General features: G+C 57.9%; 1 protein-coding gene across 1 annotated transcript; it reads left to right on the top strand.

Annotated features, from left to right (window-relative positions):
- Positions 1 to 425: 425 nt before the first annotated feature.
- On the top strand, positions 426 to 15,848 carry IGLON5 (IgLON family member 5). The gene is made up of 8 exons (XM_059151102.1): positions 426 to 560; positions 8,293 to 8,371; positions 9,046 to 9,278; positions 10,649 to 10,768; positions 12,126 to 12,260; positions 12,425 to 12,545; positions 13,082 to 13,236; positions 14,266 to 15,848. Exons 1-8 carry the CDS (start codon positions 482 to 484, stop codon positions 14,352 to 14,354), a joined length of 1,011 nt encoding a protein of 336 aa, XP_059007085.1. The 5' UTR covers positions 426 to 481; the 3' UTR covers positions 14,355 to 15,848.
- Positions 15,849 to 16,167: the final 319 nt, after the last annotated feature.

Genomic DNA, 16,167 nt, shown 5'->3' with positions numbered 1-16,167 from the left:
CCAAACTCCTGGGTCTGTGGGAGGAGGGGCTTGGGGACCAGACTCCTGGGTCTGAGGGAGGATGATATAAGGACCTGAAGCAGAAAGGAGGTGGGCTCAAGAAGAGTCCCCGACCCGGGGTTCTGGGGATTCGAGATGGGAAGACGTGGGGACGCCCGGGGCGGGAGGGGGTAGGGGCCGGGCCGCAGTAACAAAGGCCTCTCCCTCCAACAAGCAACCCCCCCTCGGCCCCGCCTCCCCGGCCCCCCGCCTCCCCTGATTGGTCGGCCTTCCTGCCCGTCAGCACCGCCCCCCTCCCCGGGTCTGCAGCAGCTCCGGCCGCCTCGTCGCGCCCCCCCAGCCCCCTCCCCCCGCCCCCGCCGCCCCCCGGGCCGGTGCAGCCGCAGGCGGGGTCCCCCTCCCCCTCCCCCTCTCCCCCCGGCCTCGCGCGCCCCGGACCGGCCCCCCCTTTCCCCTCCCCCTTCGCGCCGCCGCTGCCGCGATGCCCCCCCCTGCGCCCGGGGCCCGGCTCCGGCTTCTCGCCGCCGCCGCCCTGGCCGGCCTGGCCGTCATCAGCCGAGGTACCGCAGCGTCGGGGGCGGGGGGGCTCGGCCGGGAGCCGGGGTCCCGAGCGGGGATTGGGGGTGGGGGGCTGCATCCCAGGCGGGGAAGGGGAGGCCCCCCGAACGCTGAGGTCTGGGTCCGGGGGCGGGGGCTGCACCCCCTGGCTGGGAAGGGGACGCCCGGATTTGTGCCCCGGGGGCAGGGTTCCGCGTCCCGGGGCTGAAGCCTGGGCCTAGGGGCGGAGGTCGGCTTCTCCCGGCAGGCGAGAGGGTCGCGGACACCTGATCCCGGCCTGGGGGCGGGAGTCTGCGGCTCCGGATCAGGGAGAGGGATCAAACGCTAAAGTGCTTGGGCAGGCTCTCTGAACTGAGTTGGGGTGTGGAGGGGAAGGGGATGCCCCGTCGGGGGTTTTCATCTCTGAGTGAAGACAGTCCCTGAGGGGGTCCTGGCCTGAGGGCTGGGGTGGGCGTTTCTGGGCAAAGGTGGGGGGATGGTGTCTTCCCAGGGTCTGTAAAAGAAGGCGGCAGGGGTATCCACAGACCTCCTTCCCAGGGCCAGGAAAAGAAGAGGGGCTCTGGCCTCCCAGCTGGGTCATCGAGGTGGGGAGAAAGTGCCCGCGTTTGGGAGGTTGCAGTTATGTAGGGGAATGGAGCTGGTGATCCAGGAAGTTGGGGGTGCTGGGCTGGGGACTCAGACGCAGGAAGCTCTGGCTGAGTAGCAGGGTTCAGAGGCTGGACTGAGGATGAGAGGGGCAGATTGGGAAGGGAGGGAAGGAAAGGGTTAACCTGGGGTCAATGGGTTAATCTCAGCCCTGCTGAGAGTGGGGAGGAGTGGGGCTGGGGGTTGGTGTGTGGAGTGGGGAGGGGCGAGCTGGGCAGTCTTTGGAGAGCGGATGTGGATGGCTGCTGGGACCCTGTGGCTCCCCAGTGGGTTGGCAGCCAGGGATGGTCCAGGATGTGCCCCCTGGAGAGAGGAGGCAAGAGCAAGAAGGTGGGAGGCAGGGATCAGGGTTAACTCAGAGCTTCTGGAGGATTCCCCCAGGCCCTGCCTTGAACCAAGGATCACAGTCAGGGACACACAGTCAGGGACAACCTAGAGACCTCAACAGTCTCAAGGAGGCAGCCACTCTCAGTCTCCCACCCACACAGACCAGGTCTCGCACAGACACATAAACACCCGTCACCGGTCTGACCCAGAGCTGCGCCTGCAGACACCCACAGTCACACAAACAGAGCCCAGTGCGCAGGACCCCCCAGCCCGAGGGCCTCAGCTGACTGGAGCCTCAGTGGGTTGGAGCAGGTTCCAATGTTCCTCCAGCCTGACCTGTCTGAATCACCGTCTGACGCTCTGTCTGTCTGTGTCTCTCTGCCTCTGTCACTCGTCTCTTTAGGTCATTTCCAGAGGCTCCCTAACTCTGGGGGATATCCCGCTTGTCTCTGTCTCTGGGTCTCTGTCTCTCCATCCCTGCCGTCCTCAGTACAATTTCACATCTGCCCTCCCTGCCTTGGGCCCTGCTTCTCATCGTCACACACACGCACCTGTCTCGTCCTGGCCCCCTTATTCTTCGATCGTTTCACTCCTGGAAAATCACGTCCCATCTTGGTCCCTGACACCTCCCATTTTTTGTCCTTGTCCTTTCCTTGTCCCTTGTCTTCTCCTTCTTTCCATGTTCCTCATAACCTCGTGACCCCCATCCTTCTTCCCCTCCTCCCTTCACCACCCCTTCTTTTCCTTCAGTCTCAAGATAACTTCCCATTTTCTACTTTGAATCTTCCAGATCCCAGAAATTGCTGTTGTACACACATCCTGGGCTGGGAGCTTCTTGGAGCCAGGAGGCGGTCTGTGACCTAGGACCAAGTCCTCTCCCACTGCCAGGCCTTGGGTTCCCCATCAGAGACTAGGGCAAGAGGCATTGGGGGTTGGTCTGAGACAGATCTAAGTGGCAGCAAGCAGCCCCACCCACTGACAGCTGGGGCTCTCTGAGAAAAAGCTGGGTGTGGGGGGGCATACACAAAATTGCATTTCCTCTCCTCACCGATTCATTTGCTCTTTTTCACATTCCAGAAGGAATGCATGCAAGTGAGCACACACATACATCCTCTACAAGTATGTATTAGAGCAAACCCCACCTTGTCCTGGCCCCGCCCCTCCAACATGCACTCCCTGCACTCTCTTGAGAAAGCCCAGGTCACGGCTTCCCTCACTCAAAGTCAGACACGCAGAGTTGAACACATGTAAGGTGTTGGTTTGTTGGCTGATGCTTTCCCTGAGACAGAAACAAAATAAGCCCATTTCTCCGCAACTGGCTTTCCCCCCCCCCCCCCCCCACTTAACTTAAGCTCCCCGGCATCCAGAGATATGGTTCTATCTTTAGTTTCTTTTCTAAATTCTTTGTGCCAACACTCACACTCACACATACATATATTCACTTCTAGCCGGTGAGGGGTGCTGGACGGAGTGGGGCAGGCAGAACAGGGCATGCTGGCCACTGTCCATGTTCCTCTGAGCACCTGGTCTGTCCGGACTGGATATTTGAGCACAGAGTCTCTGTTCTGGGCACTGGGGATGTGTATATACGCGACAGTGAGCAAGCCAAATGAAGTCAAGGAGCCCTCAATCTTAGTGGGATGGAGAGAGATCAAAACCTAGAAACAAGAAAAACAAGCAAATAAGTAAACAGGTAATCTCAGAGAGTGACGAAGGGTAGTGTAAAGAAATTAAGAGTGATTTCAGGGACGACCATGGGAGCTCTGGTGGTTGAGAGAGCCCTGTCTGAGCTGCAGGGAGCAGAGTTCAGAAGGAAAGGAGAGAAGTCAGCCTTTAAAAGATCCCAAGGGAACAGTGGAGGCAAAGGTCCTGAGGGGGGAACCAGCAGAAAGGAGCAGCCATTATATAATGGATAGTTCCAGGGTTCTTGGCTCAGGGAGTCCAGACATCTGTCCTGGGAAGGCCCCTACACTTGGAGGTCAGCAGAGAGGAAGGGGGATCTGGGGGTGGCAGCCCCTTCTCCCCAGCTCTTCTCTGCCAGAGCCACACCCCCTCCCAATGCATCCCCCACCGCTCCCTGAGTCCAGCCTCACTTCTGCCACAGCTCCCTGAGTGACCGCCACAAGTCACCCACCCTTGTGGGCCTTGGCTTCCCATTGGTGGGTTCCAGAACTGTGGAATCCAAGCTTCCCCCCACTGGAGAGTCCCAGCTTCACCAAAGTTCCCCCTTTGAGGGGTAGCAGGAGGTGCTTATCTCCAACCAGAGGCCCTCCATCTGTTAGAAATCTCTTTCTCACTTAAGGGGAGGAAACTTACCTACATGTGACCTTCATCGCTTGACTTATCAAGGGGTATGAAGGCTACTAGTGCAGACTGGCATGGACCCGAGTGGGTCCTTCCAGTCACCACTGGCCCCCCAGACCAGCTGGGGCACCTGTCGCACCACCATCCCATCAGCCAGCACACGTGGGGGCTGTGGGCAGGCACTCAGCTAGCAGGCTCTGCATTGAACCTGTTGCTTGGGTGACCTCTTGTCATCCTCCCCACCACCCGCAACACCATGCAGGAGGCACAATTATCATCCCTACTTACACAGGGGGAAACTTGAGTCCCGGGGAGGTGAAGGAATTTGTGCAAGTAACTGGCGGTGAGGGGGCTCGAACCCCGGCAGCCCGGGTACCCAGTCTGTTCTTTCAGTGGCCTGGTTATGCTGGCATGGTGGTGTCAGAGCAGATGCTGACAGGGCAACCAGACATGAGTCGCCGACTCAACTCTGGTGGGTGCAGGGCATAGAGCAACGGGTCCCCCACCCCCACCCCCGGGGGACTGACACCGAACCCCAGATAGCAATAGATGTTTCTTAAAAAAGAAGGTGCTGTTAAGAACAGTTAGCATTTAGTGGACCATTCCTGCATGCTAAGCGCTGAGCTAAACATTTTGCTTGCATGTTCTCATGGAATGCCCCACAAAACCCTTAGAGGGAATGACTGTTGGTTTTTTTTTTTTTTTCCTTTTTATAGATGGGGGAAACTGAGGCTGAGACTGTCTAGGGCTCACCCAGCCAGGAAATGGTGGGGCAGACATTTGTTGTCTTAGCACAGATTCCTCCCGGCTTTCTTATCCAGTCTCTCAGGACCATTCATTCTTCCTACAAACACTTCCCTGTTCTGGGCTAAACCCAGCTCTGGGGGACACAGCCAAGATTCGGGCTGGGCAGGCACCCCTGAACACTGTCCCAGCTGAGTTAGAGGGTATCCAGTAGAAAGGGTTGAGATTCTCTGTCTTGAGCAGTCAGGGAGGCCCTCCTGGAGGAGGGGGCATTTGAGTTTGGGTCTTGAAGGATGAATAGCAGTTCAAGAGTTGGAGACACATGCTGTACGTATCTCTTTACATTTACTCTTTCAATAGGTATTTCCCAAGGCCTTCCAGGGTCAGGCCATATGCTGGGAGATGCTGAGGATACAGACCTGAGTTAAACCCAGGCTCTGCCCTCAAGAAACTTCTAGTCTGAAGGGGGAAACAGACAACAGATGGCCACCATGGTGTGATATGAGCTTTAATGGAGGTAGTCCAGGCACTGTGGGAATACAGACCAGGCTTAGAGGGGGTAAGGAGGGCTTCCCAGAATTAAGGGAGAGTTTTCTAAGCAGAATTCCTACAGAGTGGATCTCATGTGCACTGGCTTATTTATTTTTACACTAAACATCTTTTGAGGCCTCCTGTGGGCCAGGCCCAGAGCCAGCAATGCTGGAACCCTGGAGGTGGGTCAGACCCAGGCCTCTCCCTGAGGGGCTCCCATCTGTTGAAGGACACATGCTCAGACAGGATCCGGGGTGAAAAGGACCGAGACAGAGGGAAGAGCAGTGCTCAGGGACTGAGTGGGTATGGAATGACTAACCCAACCCCTACTTCCACTTACCGAAGCCCAGGAAAGAGCAAGGACTTACCCAAGGTCACACAGCAGGGAGGAGGGTCCTGATTCTGGAATCTGGGAATTGTGTGAGACAGGCATGCAGATTCATGACACAGGGACCAAAAATCCAAGACCTGTCTGAGACATGGATTCCTTCATCTCTTACCTCCTGGGACTGCCCTCAGCTGAGCCTGGAGCTGGGCGTGCTGGGGATACAGATGGTCTGAGCCAGGCTCTGCCCTGCAGGAGCAGGTGGGAGAAGCAGATGACTCGGATCCAGGGTCCCCTGGGAGCTGTCTCTCCTAGGAGAGGCGTCATTATAAGAGACCCTTGGAGAAGGAGAAGCATTTTTGTCATAAGCGGTGGGACAGAGGGACCAGGAGAAAAGTGGGGAATGTGGACCTGGGTCACACACCCAGGGAGACAAAGCAGGAGAGTGACTCCAGGGTCTCGGACCCAAGTTGAGGGGGGCTGAGTTTTGTCCTGGGGGCAGGAGGGAGCCACGGGAGAAGCGGAGGCAGCTCTGAGTGTTAGGAAGATCTCTCTGGAAGGAGTGTGTGTCTGTTTCCGTCTGCCAGGACATAGGATTGAGGTCCGCCTGTGTCTGCGGGCCTTGCTCTCGCCAGCAGCAGCTGGTGTAGCCCAGGACTTAGCTCGGGAGCCCTGGGCCCCTGAAGCCTGGGGGACCTTGGACAGCTCCGTCTTCACGACCAGGCCTCCTGTAACCTTGGACAGTGGCTGTCACCGGAGGAGGAGGGGGGATTTTGTCCCCTATGGGGCATCATCGAGCAATGTCCAGAGCAGTTGTGATCGTCACCACTGTGAAGGGGGGCAGCTACTGGCATCCAGTGGGTAGATCCCAGGGATAGCGGTATGGAGCCCCTACAGTCCCTGGTGGGGACAAGACATTCCCTAAAGGGGAGAAGCACCTGTCCTCAAACGTCAGTGGGGCCAAAGTGGAGAAGCCCAGGTCTGTGAGTGTGTGAGCAGGAGTATGACAGGTCCCGTGGCATGTGTGTGTGTGTGTGGGAGGTGTGTGTGTGTGTGTGATCTGATCGTCGGTGACAGCGTGACTGCCTGCACCCGATTCTTGGCCCAGGGTGGCTCCTTTGTATTTGAGAGGCTGTGACAGGGTAACCGTTTCCTCGCACACTGTAGCTTTCTGCACGACTTTCCAGAGTGCAGGGGTGGGGGGTGGTGAGCATGGCCCTTCGGCTGGTAGTGTCAGCGTGACTAATGAGGCTAGTGTGTATGTGTGTGTGTGTGAGAGAGAGAGGGAGAGAGAGAGAGAGCCAGCAATGGCCCCCAGATGGGGCTGTAACCAGTTGCATGTAGACAGCCCCCACCTGCGTGTGGGGCTGTTGGTGTCAGTGCGACGGTGTGGGTCTATCTGTGTACAGTGGGCTGACCTTCTGCTGGGCATGGGTCCTGGGCTGTGTGTCAGCAGGAGTGTGTGTACACGGGGCCCCCGAGCAGGCCCCATTGCCCTCTGGATGTTGGAGTGTGAGACTGTTTCCTGGCCCAGCCTGGGTTCTGCGTGTCTTCCCTGGGCCCCGGCGATGTGTCTGTCTCTGTGCGTGTCTGTCTGCTGGCCGTCTCCTGCTGTTACCATGGCTGTGTGGCCGTGTCCACTCTGCACAGCTCGGGTGCAGGCAGGCCCCTTCCCTGCATCCAGAAGTGACTCTGGCCACGGGGCGGGGCTGCAGGGCCCACCCCAAACCCCAGGACCTGGGGAGCCCTCCACACTGGCTCTGCCCCAGCCCAGTCCTGAGGGGCTGCTGATGGGGCCCATGGGAGTCATTGGGGCTGCATGGGCAATTAATTCATTAGATTAATTAGCTCCTCATGCGAGGGCGGGGGCAGGGCAGCCCCATGCTGAGCCCTCCTTCCCCAGGCATCCAAGGTCATCCAGCCTCTCCCCACCCCTGTGCGGCTCCATCCGCCTCCGCCTCTGTGTGCCCAGCCCCCACTCCCTGGCCCTGGTCCAGCCCACTGGCCACGGTCCACAGACATGAATAGATGGGGGTGTGGGCTCTGCTGGGCGATGGTGCCCATGAGCTGCGCTGGAGGGTGCGGGCTGGCGTGGGTGTGTGCCTGCAGGTGTGCCCCGCAAGCACGGGCAGGCGGGTGTGTCTGAGTTGCGTCCTTGTGGCTGTACACAGGGCCCAAGGGCGAATCTGTGCATCCGCGATAGCAGCGTGTCTGAGTGGAGACATGCACGCGCCTGTGTTGGGGAGCATGTGTCCGCATTTCTGTGTCCGTAGGTCTGTGTACACATGTGGGTGACTGTGTATTTCCCTGTGTTTCTGAATTGCTATGTGTACATGGATCTGTGTGTGTGTGCGCCATGAGCCTGAATGTGTCGGTGCCTGTGTACGTGTACATCTGTGTGTCTGTATGTGCACCTGTGTGAGTCTATATATGGCTCCGTGTGTCCTTGAACTTTGAGCGTGTGTGTGTGTGTACACTGTGAATATGTGAGCAACCGTGTGGACACGTGTGTGCATGTCTGCATACACATTTATGCGATTGTGTATCTGCGTACGTATATGGGTGTGCCTCTGGGCATGACCTCTGTGAATATGTATATGTGTGTGTGCACGCGTGTGTCTGTGTGCCGTGATTAGGATGTGGTCTCAGTGTCTTTGGAGGCATGTAGGCCTGTGTATCCCAGTCTGTCTGAGTCAGCGCGAGCTTGCGGAAAGGGACAGGCTGCGTATGTTTGCTCCGAGTGCGTCTGCAGCACGTCTCTGGAAACATCGATGACTGCGTTTGCCACGGGGTGTGGGAAATGTCTGCGGGTGTCCAGACGTGTCCAGTCCCCGCTGAGCTGCCCTTCCTGTCCACAGGGCTGCTGTCCCAGAGCCTGGAGTTCAGCTCTCCCGCGGACAACTACACAGTGTGCGAAGGTGACAACGCCACCCTCAGGTACCTCTGATCTCAGGGACTCTGAAATCACCCAGTCCCGCTCTGTTGCCTTCCTCAGAAGACAATCCTGACTTGCACGGACAGCCTGGCCCCTGTCAGTCAGGAGAGGTGGTTAGGGGCATGACACTGGGCCTGGTTCTGTGCCTGGGCCTGGGTGTCCCCATCCGTGAAATGGGTGGAGGGATGATAACCACTATGAGGGCTGCCACAGGGATTCAAGATTTTGTACACACATTCCAAGTTCGGAGAGCACAGCACACAGTGACCAATTAACAGATGGGAGCCAGGCTTATTCCCCCCGCTCAGTGCTGCTCCCTACGCTAGGTCTGCCCTTGCTCTGGGTCTCTATCCCCCTCTCCCTGGGTCTCCATTCCTCATCTCTGCATCTCTGCCTGTCTCTCCCAGAGTGCTCCAGATACTTTTCCAGTCTCTAGCACACAACATTCACTCAGTAACCATCAGCTACCCTTCCTTTGCGCACTTGGGCTCAAACTCGAGGCTCAGTTTACCCACCTGTAAAGTGGGCCCAGTCACTTCTCCCACACAGGGCTTCAGTGGGAACTGGCGATGCAGTGAGCCTTCCTCTCCCCACCTCTGAGCCCCCACGATGGCAGAACCTGGAGGGCCTTCTGGGGTGGAGGAGAGAAGAACCCTCCACCCTTGTCCTCCCAAAGCTGCTTCATTGACGAGCATGTGACCCGTGTGGCCTGGCTGAACCGCTCCAACATCCTGTACGCGGGCAATGACCGCTGGACCAGTGACCCGCGGGTGCGGCTGCTCATTAACACGCCCGAAGAGTTCTCCATCCTCATCACCCAGGTGGGGCTCGGCGATGAGGGCCTCTACACTTGCTCCTTCCAGACCCGCCACCAGCCGTACACCACTCAGGTCTACCTCATCGTCCACGGTGAGCCCTCGGCTGGGCCTTGGGTGGCAGAGGGGACGGAGGGCACGAGGGAGAGGGAATCCTCACATCCTTGCCAATTGTCTGATCCCTGATCCTGGGGATACATGGTGTGGGAGGCAGACACACACCCTGCCCTCGCAGATTTCAGCCAAGCGGAAGGAGGGACAGCCACCCAGAAAGTGACCTTTCAGCATGACAGCTTCTAGGGCAGGAGAGCTGCAGGGGTGAGGGGGTGCTCAGGGAAGACCGGCTCCCCTCAACTCTGTTTACTGAGCACCTACTATGTGCTGGCAGTGCTCTAGGCGTGAGGGTTGGAGAAGGAGCCAGGCGGGTTCTCCCTACCCTTTTGAAGCTGACTTTCTAAGGAGGCGGCTTCCCAGACATAACATCTGAGCTGAGACCTTCAGCTGGGTGCAATGCTGGTACCAGACATGGGGCAGCGCTGCAGGGATTGGGGGGAGAAAATGAGTCGGGTGTGCAGAGCAGGTCCCATGTGGCTAGATGCCCCAGAATTCAGAGGGAAAGGTGGGCAGGAAACAGAGAGATCAACAGGGGACAGAGCTCAGGAGGACAGGGAGCAGTTGGAAAGACAGAGACCCAGAGACAGAGACAGCCCAGGGGGCCCATGACAAGCCCCGACTCAGAAGCCAGACCACCCAGCTGCTGAGGAACCCTGAGCAAGCCAGGCGGCCTCGGACTCCTCATCTGTAAAATGGGATGACTCTGTCATGTATCAGATCCAAGACATGGTCAGCTGGAAGGGGCATCTTTATTTTATGCTCTGCCAAAAAAGAAAAGAGAAATAACCCCGCCAATTAAACTCTGGCATTCTATGTTGGCAGACCTTCCTGATTGGAATAAGGTTCCAGTGGGTGGGAGAAACAGACATATGTGTTAGAATTGATGACTATAGCGACATCTACCCCAGGGGGTGGCAGGGTGGTGAAGGTTTAATGAGCTAATTTGTGTAAAACACTGAGAACAGGATTACCATGCCAGAAGCACCGTATGAGTATTTGTTATAGAAATAAATTGTCTAAAATAAGAATAATAACAATTAATAAATAAAAATAGACAGAGATAAGGTGGGAGGAGTTCCGACCAGAAGGCAGAGAAACCAAGTTGGGATGAAGAGGGACAGAGAGAGACAGAGAGACAGAGACTGCAAACGAACAGGAAAGAGAGACCAGCAGTTAGACAAGGAGCCAGACCCAAGAGTCAAGGGAGAAACACAGAGGAATTCTCAGAAAGATAGAGAGAATGTTGGCTGATCCCCTGGGTATAAGGGAGGAGGGGCTGGGGGCCAGGGCTCTTGGGTCCTTGGAGGCCATATTCGGCCTCTCACTGACCTCTCCCCTTCTGGCCTGCAGTTCCTGCCCGCATCGTGAACATCTCCTCGCCTGTGACAGTGAACGAGGGGGGCAGTGTGAACCTGCTTTGCCTGGCCGTGGGACGGCCGGAGCCCACAGTCACCTGGAGGCAGCTCCGAGGTGAGGACCCCACCCTGGCCCCAAACCCCTTTCCCTACTCCGCAGTCCGGGCCCCTTGATCCCCCTTATCCCTAGCTAGATTCCCAGACTCCCCTTTTCTTCCATCCCTCATTCCCCCAAACCTTGTCATGACCTGCTTTCCCCCTTCCCCACTGACCCCGTTATGTCACCAGCAGCCCTCAGAGCCTCAGAGCCTTCAGCACCTGCAGGGCTGAACCACTGTCTCTAATTCACTTGCTGGACCCCAGCCTGCTCCCTGTCCCCACCCCAGTAGCCCTGGTCTCTTCCCCACCGGCTAACTTAATTCTGGGTCCTCAGTCCCTACCACTAACCCTAAGTCAGGTTATAACCAGTGGCCCCTGCCTCTGTTCCCATCTCCTGGTCATTTCACTACATCTCCTCTGCCAGATGCTCTAGCCCAGCCATTCTCAGACTGTGGTCCCCAGATCAGAAGCATCGGCATCACCGGGAGCTTGCCAGAAACACCCCTTCTGGACCCATTGCAGGCCTAATTAGAAATCTCCCTCACCCACCGTCACCACCACCAGTCTGTTTTAACAAGCCCTTCAGGTGATTCTGGTGATGGAGCTGAGAACCACTACTCTAGGATCCCCCCAAACATAGCCCCCACAGTACCTGAACGTGATATGCAGCACCTTGTGTGCCTGGATCTCCACCCCCACCCCCCAGATCCCTAGACCCTCAGTCACTGGGACTTTAGAGAGCAAAGGTGCCAGTCACTCTATCCCCGAGACCCAAGAACCCAATAACTCAGTCTCAGATCCTGGATCCTTTCACACCAGGTCATCTGAGCCCCACAGTCCTGGGCTTGAGATCCTGGATCCCTAGATGCCCTTTGTCCCAAAGGGTCTTCCAAGCCTGGTGATGTGTCATGAGCCCCGAGATATCTGAATTACTGATCCCAATTACTTGATCCTGATTCCCTGAACCCAAGAATAAGCTCCCAAAACTCTGGACCACCCCCTCTTTTGGTCTGTAGTTTCTGGATCTTTTTGAGCTCCCAAATCCTGGGATCCCCCCAACTGGGTTCTGTGAGCCTCATGATCTTAATGGTGAACTCCAGATCCCTGGATCGGTTGCATCCCCAAATTCTAGGACTCTCCCCATTGGGTTCTAGTTACCAGGCTCCTGACCCTCATTCCTTGCCCCACCCCTAGCAGGAGATCCCAGGCCGGGATCCACACCCCTGCCCCAAACCCCTCCTGGCTCACACTGACCCGGGCACTCCAGGCCCTGCGGTGCCTGCCCCGCTGATGTGTGTCCGTGTTGTGCCCGTGTTGTCCCGTGTTAAGTGTTTGTGTCCGGCCCCGCCCCCTCCCATTCCCTCCCCGAACAGACGGCTTCACCTCGGAGGGCGAGATCCTGGAGATTTCTGACATCCAGCGAGGCCAGGCCGGGGAATATGAGTGCGTGACTCACAACGGCGTCAACTCGGCGCCTGACAGCCGCCGTGTGCTGGTCACAGTCAACTGTGAGCCCCCTTGGCACTGCTCATGAAAGGGGGGCAGGCCCTGGGTCCCTGGGGAGGAGCATGGGAGTGCTGGACGCCTGGAAAGGAGGGAGGAGGGGGATGGGGACAGAACCCCTTAGACCTCACCTCGCTAGGAGAATTCACTGAATCTTGCCCCTGGCCAGATCCTCCAACCATCACGGATGTGACCAGTGCCCGCACGGCCCTGGGCCGGGCTGCCCTCCTACGCTGTGAAGCCATGGCCGTGCCGCCTGCGGACTTCCAGTGGTACAAGGATGACAGACTGTGAGGACAGCACCCTGGCGTGCTCTGCGGGGTGGGGGTAGGGGGAAGGTAGCCAAGCCCTAGATCCCGAGAACTGGGGATCCAGCTTCTAGGGGATGGGGTCCTCTGGGCCCCAGGGAGGTCTTGGGGAGCTTACTGAAATCTTGGGCCCCACAATATGAATTTGGAACCTTGTCTCTTCGAGCTGTTCAGGGAAATTTGGGGGTCGTTGCTCATGATATGGCGAGGAAGCTTCAGAGACCATTGGGGTTGAGGTCCACCAGGGTCTGAGAGCCTGTAGAGATTGGGGGCACACACTGGGAGAGTCCAGTGACCCTGAAGGGTAGGGGTGCCTGGCAGGGGTGCCTGTGGGAGTGGTCCGGGGACCCATGGGGAGCTAGATCCCGAAGCTAGGGGTCTTTGAGGTAGGGGGCAGAATGAGGGGCTGCCGAGAAATGGGGGAGGATGAGAGTCGGAGGGGTGGAGTGGGATCTGCACCCCGAGGGAGTCCCACGCCAGGGTCCCATGGCCCAATCCCTGACCCAGATCCCCGGCAGGCTGATCAGCGGTGCAGCCGAGGGCCTGAAGGTGCAGACGGAGCGCACCCGCTCGATGCTTCTCTTCGCCAACGTGAGCGCCCGGCATTATGGCAACTACACGTGTCGCGCCGCCAACCGGCTGGGAACGTCCAGCGCTTCCATGCGCCTCCTGCGTGCGTCCGATCGGGAGGGGGGGGGCTGGGGGGGGGACGAGGCCGGGACTGCCCCCAGACTGACCGCGAACTTGGGAAAGTGACCCAAGCTGAGACCCAAGCAACGTGACTGAGCGAGAGACGCATCCATTCAGTGGATGTCGATTCCTTGAGGGCCCACTAGGGGTCGGAACTGAGACTGGAATGGTAAGAAGCAGCCAGCCCCGCGGAGATCTGCGGGAAGAGTTTTGCAGGTCGAGGGAAAGCTGTAGGTACGCAAAGGCACAGCAAGGAGGCTAGCGTGACCTGGGCAGAGTGATCACCGTGGAGTCTCAGGCTAAAGAGGGAAGGAGAGGCAAAGTCTCATGGGCCATGGAAAGGATTTCGGATTTTATTCTATTGCAGGGTGAGGCCCCTGGAGGCTGCTAAGCAAGGGACTCACCAAGGGGTTGACGGTTCTGAAGAGTCACTGACTGCTGTTTGAGGAATAGCCTGTAGGGGGCGCAAGATGGAGGCCAAGGGACCAGGGAAGGGGCGACCGCGGTAACCCAGGCCTGGAGCGGTGGCGCAAAGTCGCTGTGGCCTGGAGATGTTTCGAAGGCAGAGGGAAGCAGGAAGTGGAGTCGAGGCAATCGCAGGTGTTGGCTCCAGTAGCCGGGAGAAGGGGAACGTAGTAGTAAAGTATTGAAGTGGGGGCCGTAGCCAGTCTAGGGAGACAAGCCAAGGGTCCCGTGTCCAGCGCGCTGACTGCCAGACGCTTCGTAGCCATACTGGATAGTATCTGTACTGGATGGACCTCCACGACGTGAAGATCTGAGAAAGACAGGGGCTGAGAGAGGGACTGAGCAGCAGAGTGAAGTCATGTTCGGCGAGATGCTGAGACTCAGATCAGAGTGGGAGAGCAGGCACACTGAACAAAAGCCCCAGGAAAGCCCCTAGAGAGGGAGGCTCAAAGACACCCTCAGAGACAGGGCAGACACAGGGAACAGCGAGACACACACGGGGTCTCCCCTTCCCAGGCCACCCCTGTGACGCTCTCTCCTTCCCCAGGCCCAGGATCCCTGGAAAACTCAGCCCCGAGGCCCCCGGGGCCCCTGACCCTCCTCTCCGCCCTGGGCTGGCTGTGGTGGAGGATGTAGGAAGAACCCAATGCAGCTCGCCTCCCCCTGCGCGGGGCCTGAGGCCAGGAGCGAGAGAGAAAGGGAGAGCAAGCACCGTGGGTCTCGAGGGGGCGGAAGAGCTCTCTGCCACCGAGGAGAAAGAAGAGAGGAGGAGGAGGAGGAAGAGGAGGAAAGCTCTTTAGAGAACCCATCACTGTGAGGGATAACGCAAAATTATGCATCTTTCTACAGCCATTTTCGCCACCGTTCACGTTTCCGACTGTGACCCACCCCTGGCCACCCCACACCCCTCTCTTAGCTCAGGCTGTCAACCGGATCGTGTGTATGTAGTGGATGTGTGTGAGCATGAGCCTGCACGCGTGTGTATGTGTGTGGGGGGGAGGGGCTCAGCAATCTTCCCTCCCCCAAAACCCCCACGCCTACTGCCCCCAATGCTGCTGCCTCTCACCTCTGGCTGGAGGTAGGTATGTGGGCTTCGTGGCAGAAGCTGTGAGGATTTCCAGGATTTCCAGGCTCCCCCGTCCCCAGTATATGCACGCACAGCACCCCCTCCCCTCTCTGTTGAGAGTGTGTCTCCTGGGCCGGTTAGGAGTGAGGAGGGGTGTCGCGCACTTGCCTGTCAAGCTTTCATTCAGCCTTTGTGAGCAGGTGGGAGAGCTCCGTCTTGGCTCTGGGCCTCCTTGCTGTCCACCATCAGCTGCCTGCAGCCCGAGCGAGGCCCTGTCACTGGCTCAGCAGCCTGAGACCTTCCCACTCTCTCTGCCCCCCCTTCCCTCCCTTGACTTTCTGGCCCTATCTGGGCCAATCGGTGCTTCCATCCAACTGTCAGACTGGTGCCTGTGGTCACCTGTCTGTCTCAGTGCTTTGCCCTACCCCACCCCTAGCTCCCCTCAGCCTGCTGCAGCCACCCACAGGTGTGGGCTTGCTGGTCTACCACCCCCGACCTCTCCACCAACTGTACCTCCCAAAGGCTGACCTGACCGCCCTCACACACACTCCAATAGACACACACATACCAGCGACTGTGACCAGCAATAGCCCCCCGGCTCCAGCTGTCCTGCAGCTGGTGACCAGCTTATAGTTCCCTTGAGAGTGGGCAACTTGTCAGGAGGAGGCGCTGAGAGGCTGTAACTTCAGCTCTGATGGGAGGAATATGCAGTATGCATACCACTTACACAGAGTGGGGAAGAGAGAGGCATCACAGACATCCCCAGTCCAGACCAAGATGTCAAGTCGCCAGCTCTGACTCCTGGGAGACCCGCTAGAAACACTCACCCCAAACCACACACCCAGAGCTTGGGGAGGAAGAGATCAGAGCAGGGGTGGGGGGAGGGGGGCAAGGGGCAGTGACTGTACCTCAGACGGGGGCGTGGGCCCCATCCCACATTGTCTTCCATCCCCAGGGTCCAGGGGGTTGAGGAGGGGTGGGAGAGGGACACCAGGGAGGGGGTGGGGGGGCCCTGGGGGCCGTGTGTTCCGACTCATGGGGAGTGTTGAGACCACCACACCAATAAACGCCTTTTTCCAAAGTCTCTGCCTGCAAGTGTCAGGGTCATTAAGGATTTGGGTGAGTGGAGGGCCAAGGGTCTTTTGTGGTGCCTCCTCGGCATCATTTCTACCCTCTCTCTCTTAAAGTAGATTTGAAATTGACCCATTACACAATGATGTGAAATCTATCTAGATATGCACCATTGCTTTTCCCTGTTACATGGAAGATCTTGGGTCTGTGGGAATAGCAGTGGTGGGGAAGGTAGTATGTACAGGCCGAGAATGGTAGAAACACTAGAGTATAGAGAAGAAGGTCTAAAGAAACTGAGTCCATGGTGACATT

The sequence above is a fragment of the Mustela lutreola genome, chromosome 16 (assembly GCF_030435805.1).
Source record: "Mustela lutreola isolate mMusLut2 chromosome 16, mMusLut2.pri, whole genome shotgun sequence".
NCBI lineage: Eukaryota > Metazoa > Chordata > Mammalia > Carnivora > Mustelidae > Mustela > Mustela lutreola.
The sequence above is the reverse complement of the archived record's forward strand: the minus strand, read 5'-3'. Positions and strand labels throughout refer to the sequence as shown.

Coding starts and splice junctions, on each gene's coding strand:
- IGLON5 (XM_059151102.1), top strand. CDS start 482: ATGCCCCCCCCTGCGCCCGGGGCCCGGCTCCGGCTTCTCGCCGCCGCC. Junction 10,769..12,125: donor CACCTGGAGGCAGCTCCGAG/GTGAGGACCCCA, acceptor CTCCCCGAACAG/ACGGCTTCACCTCGGAGGGC. Junction 12,546..13,081: donor TGGTACAAGGATGACAGACT/GTGAGGACAGCA, acceptor GATCCCCGGCAG/GCTGATCAGCGGTGCAGCCG.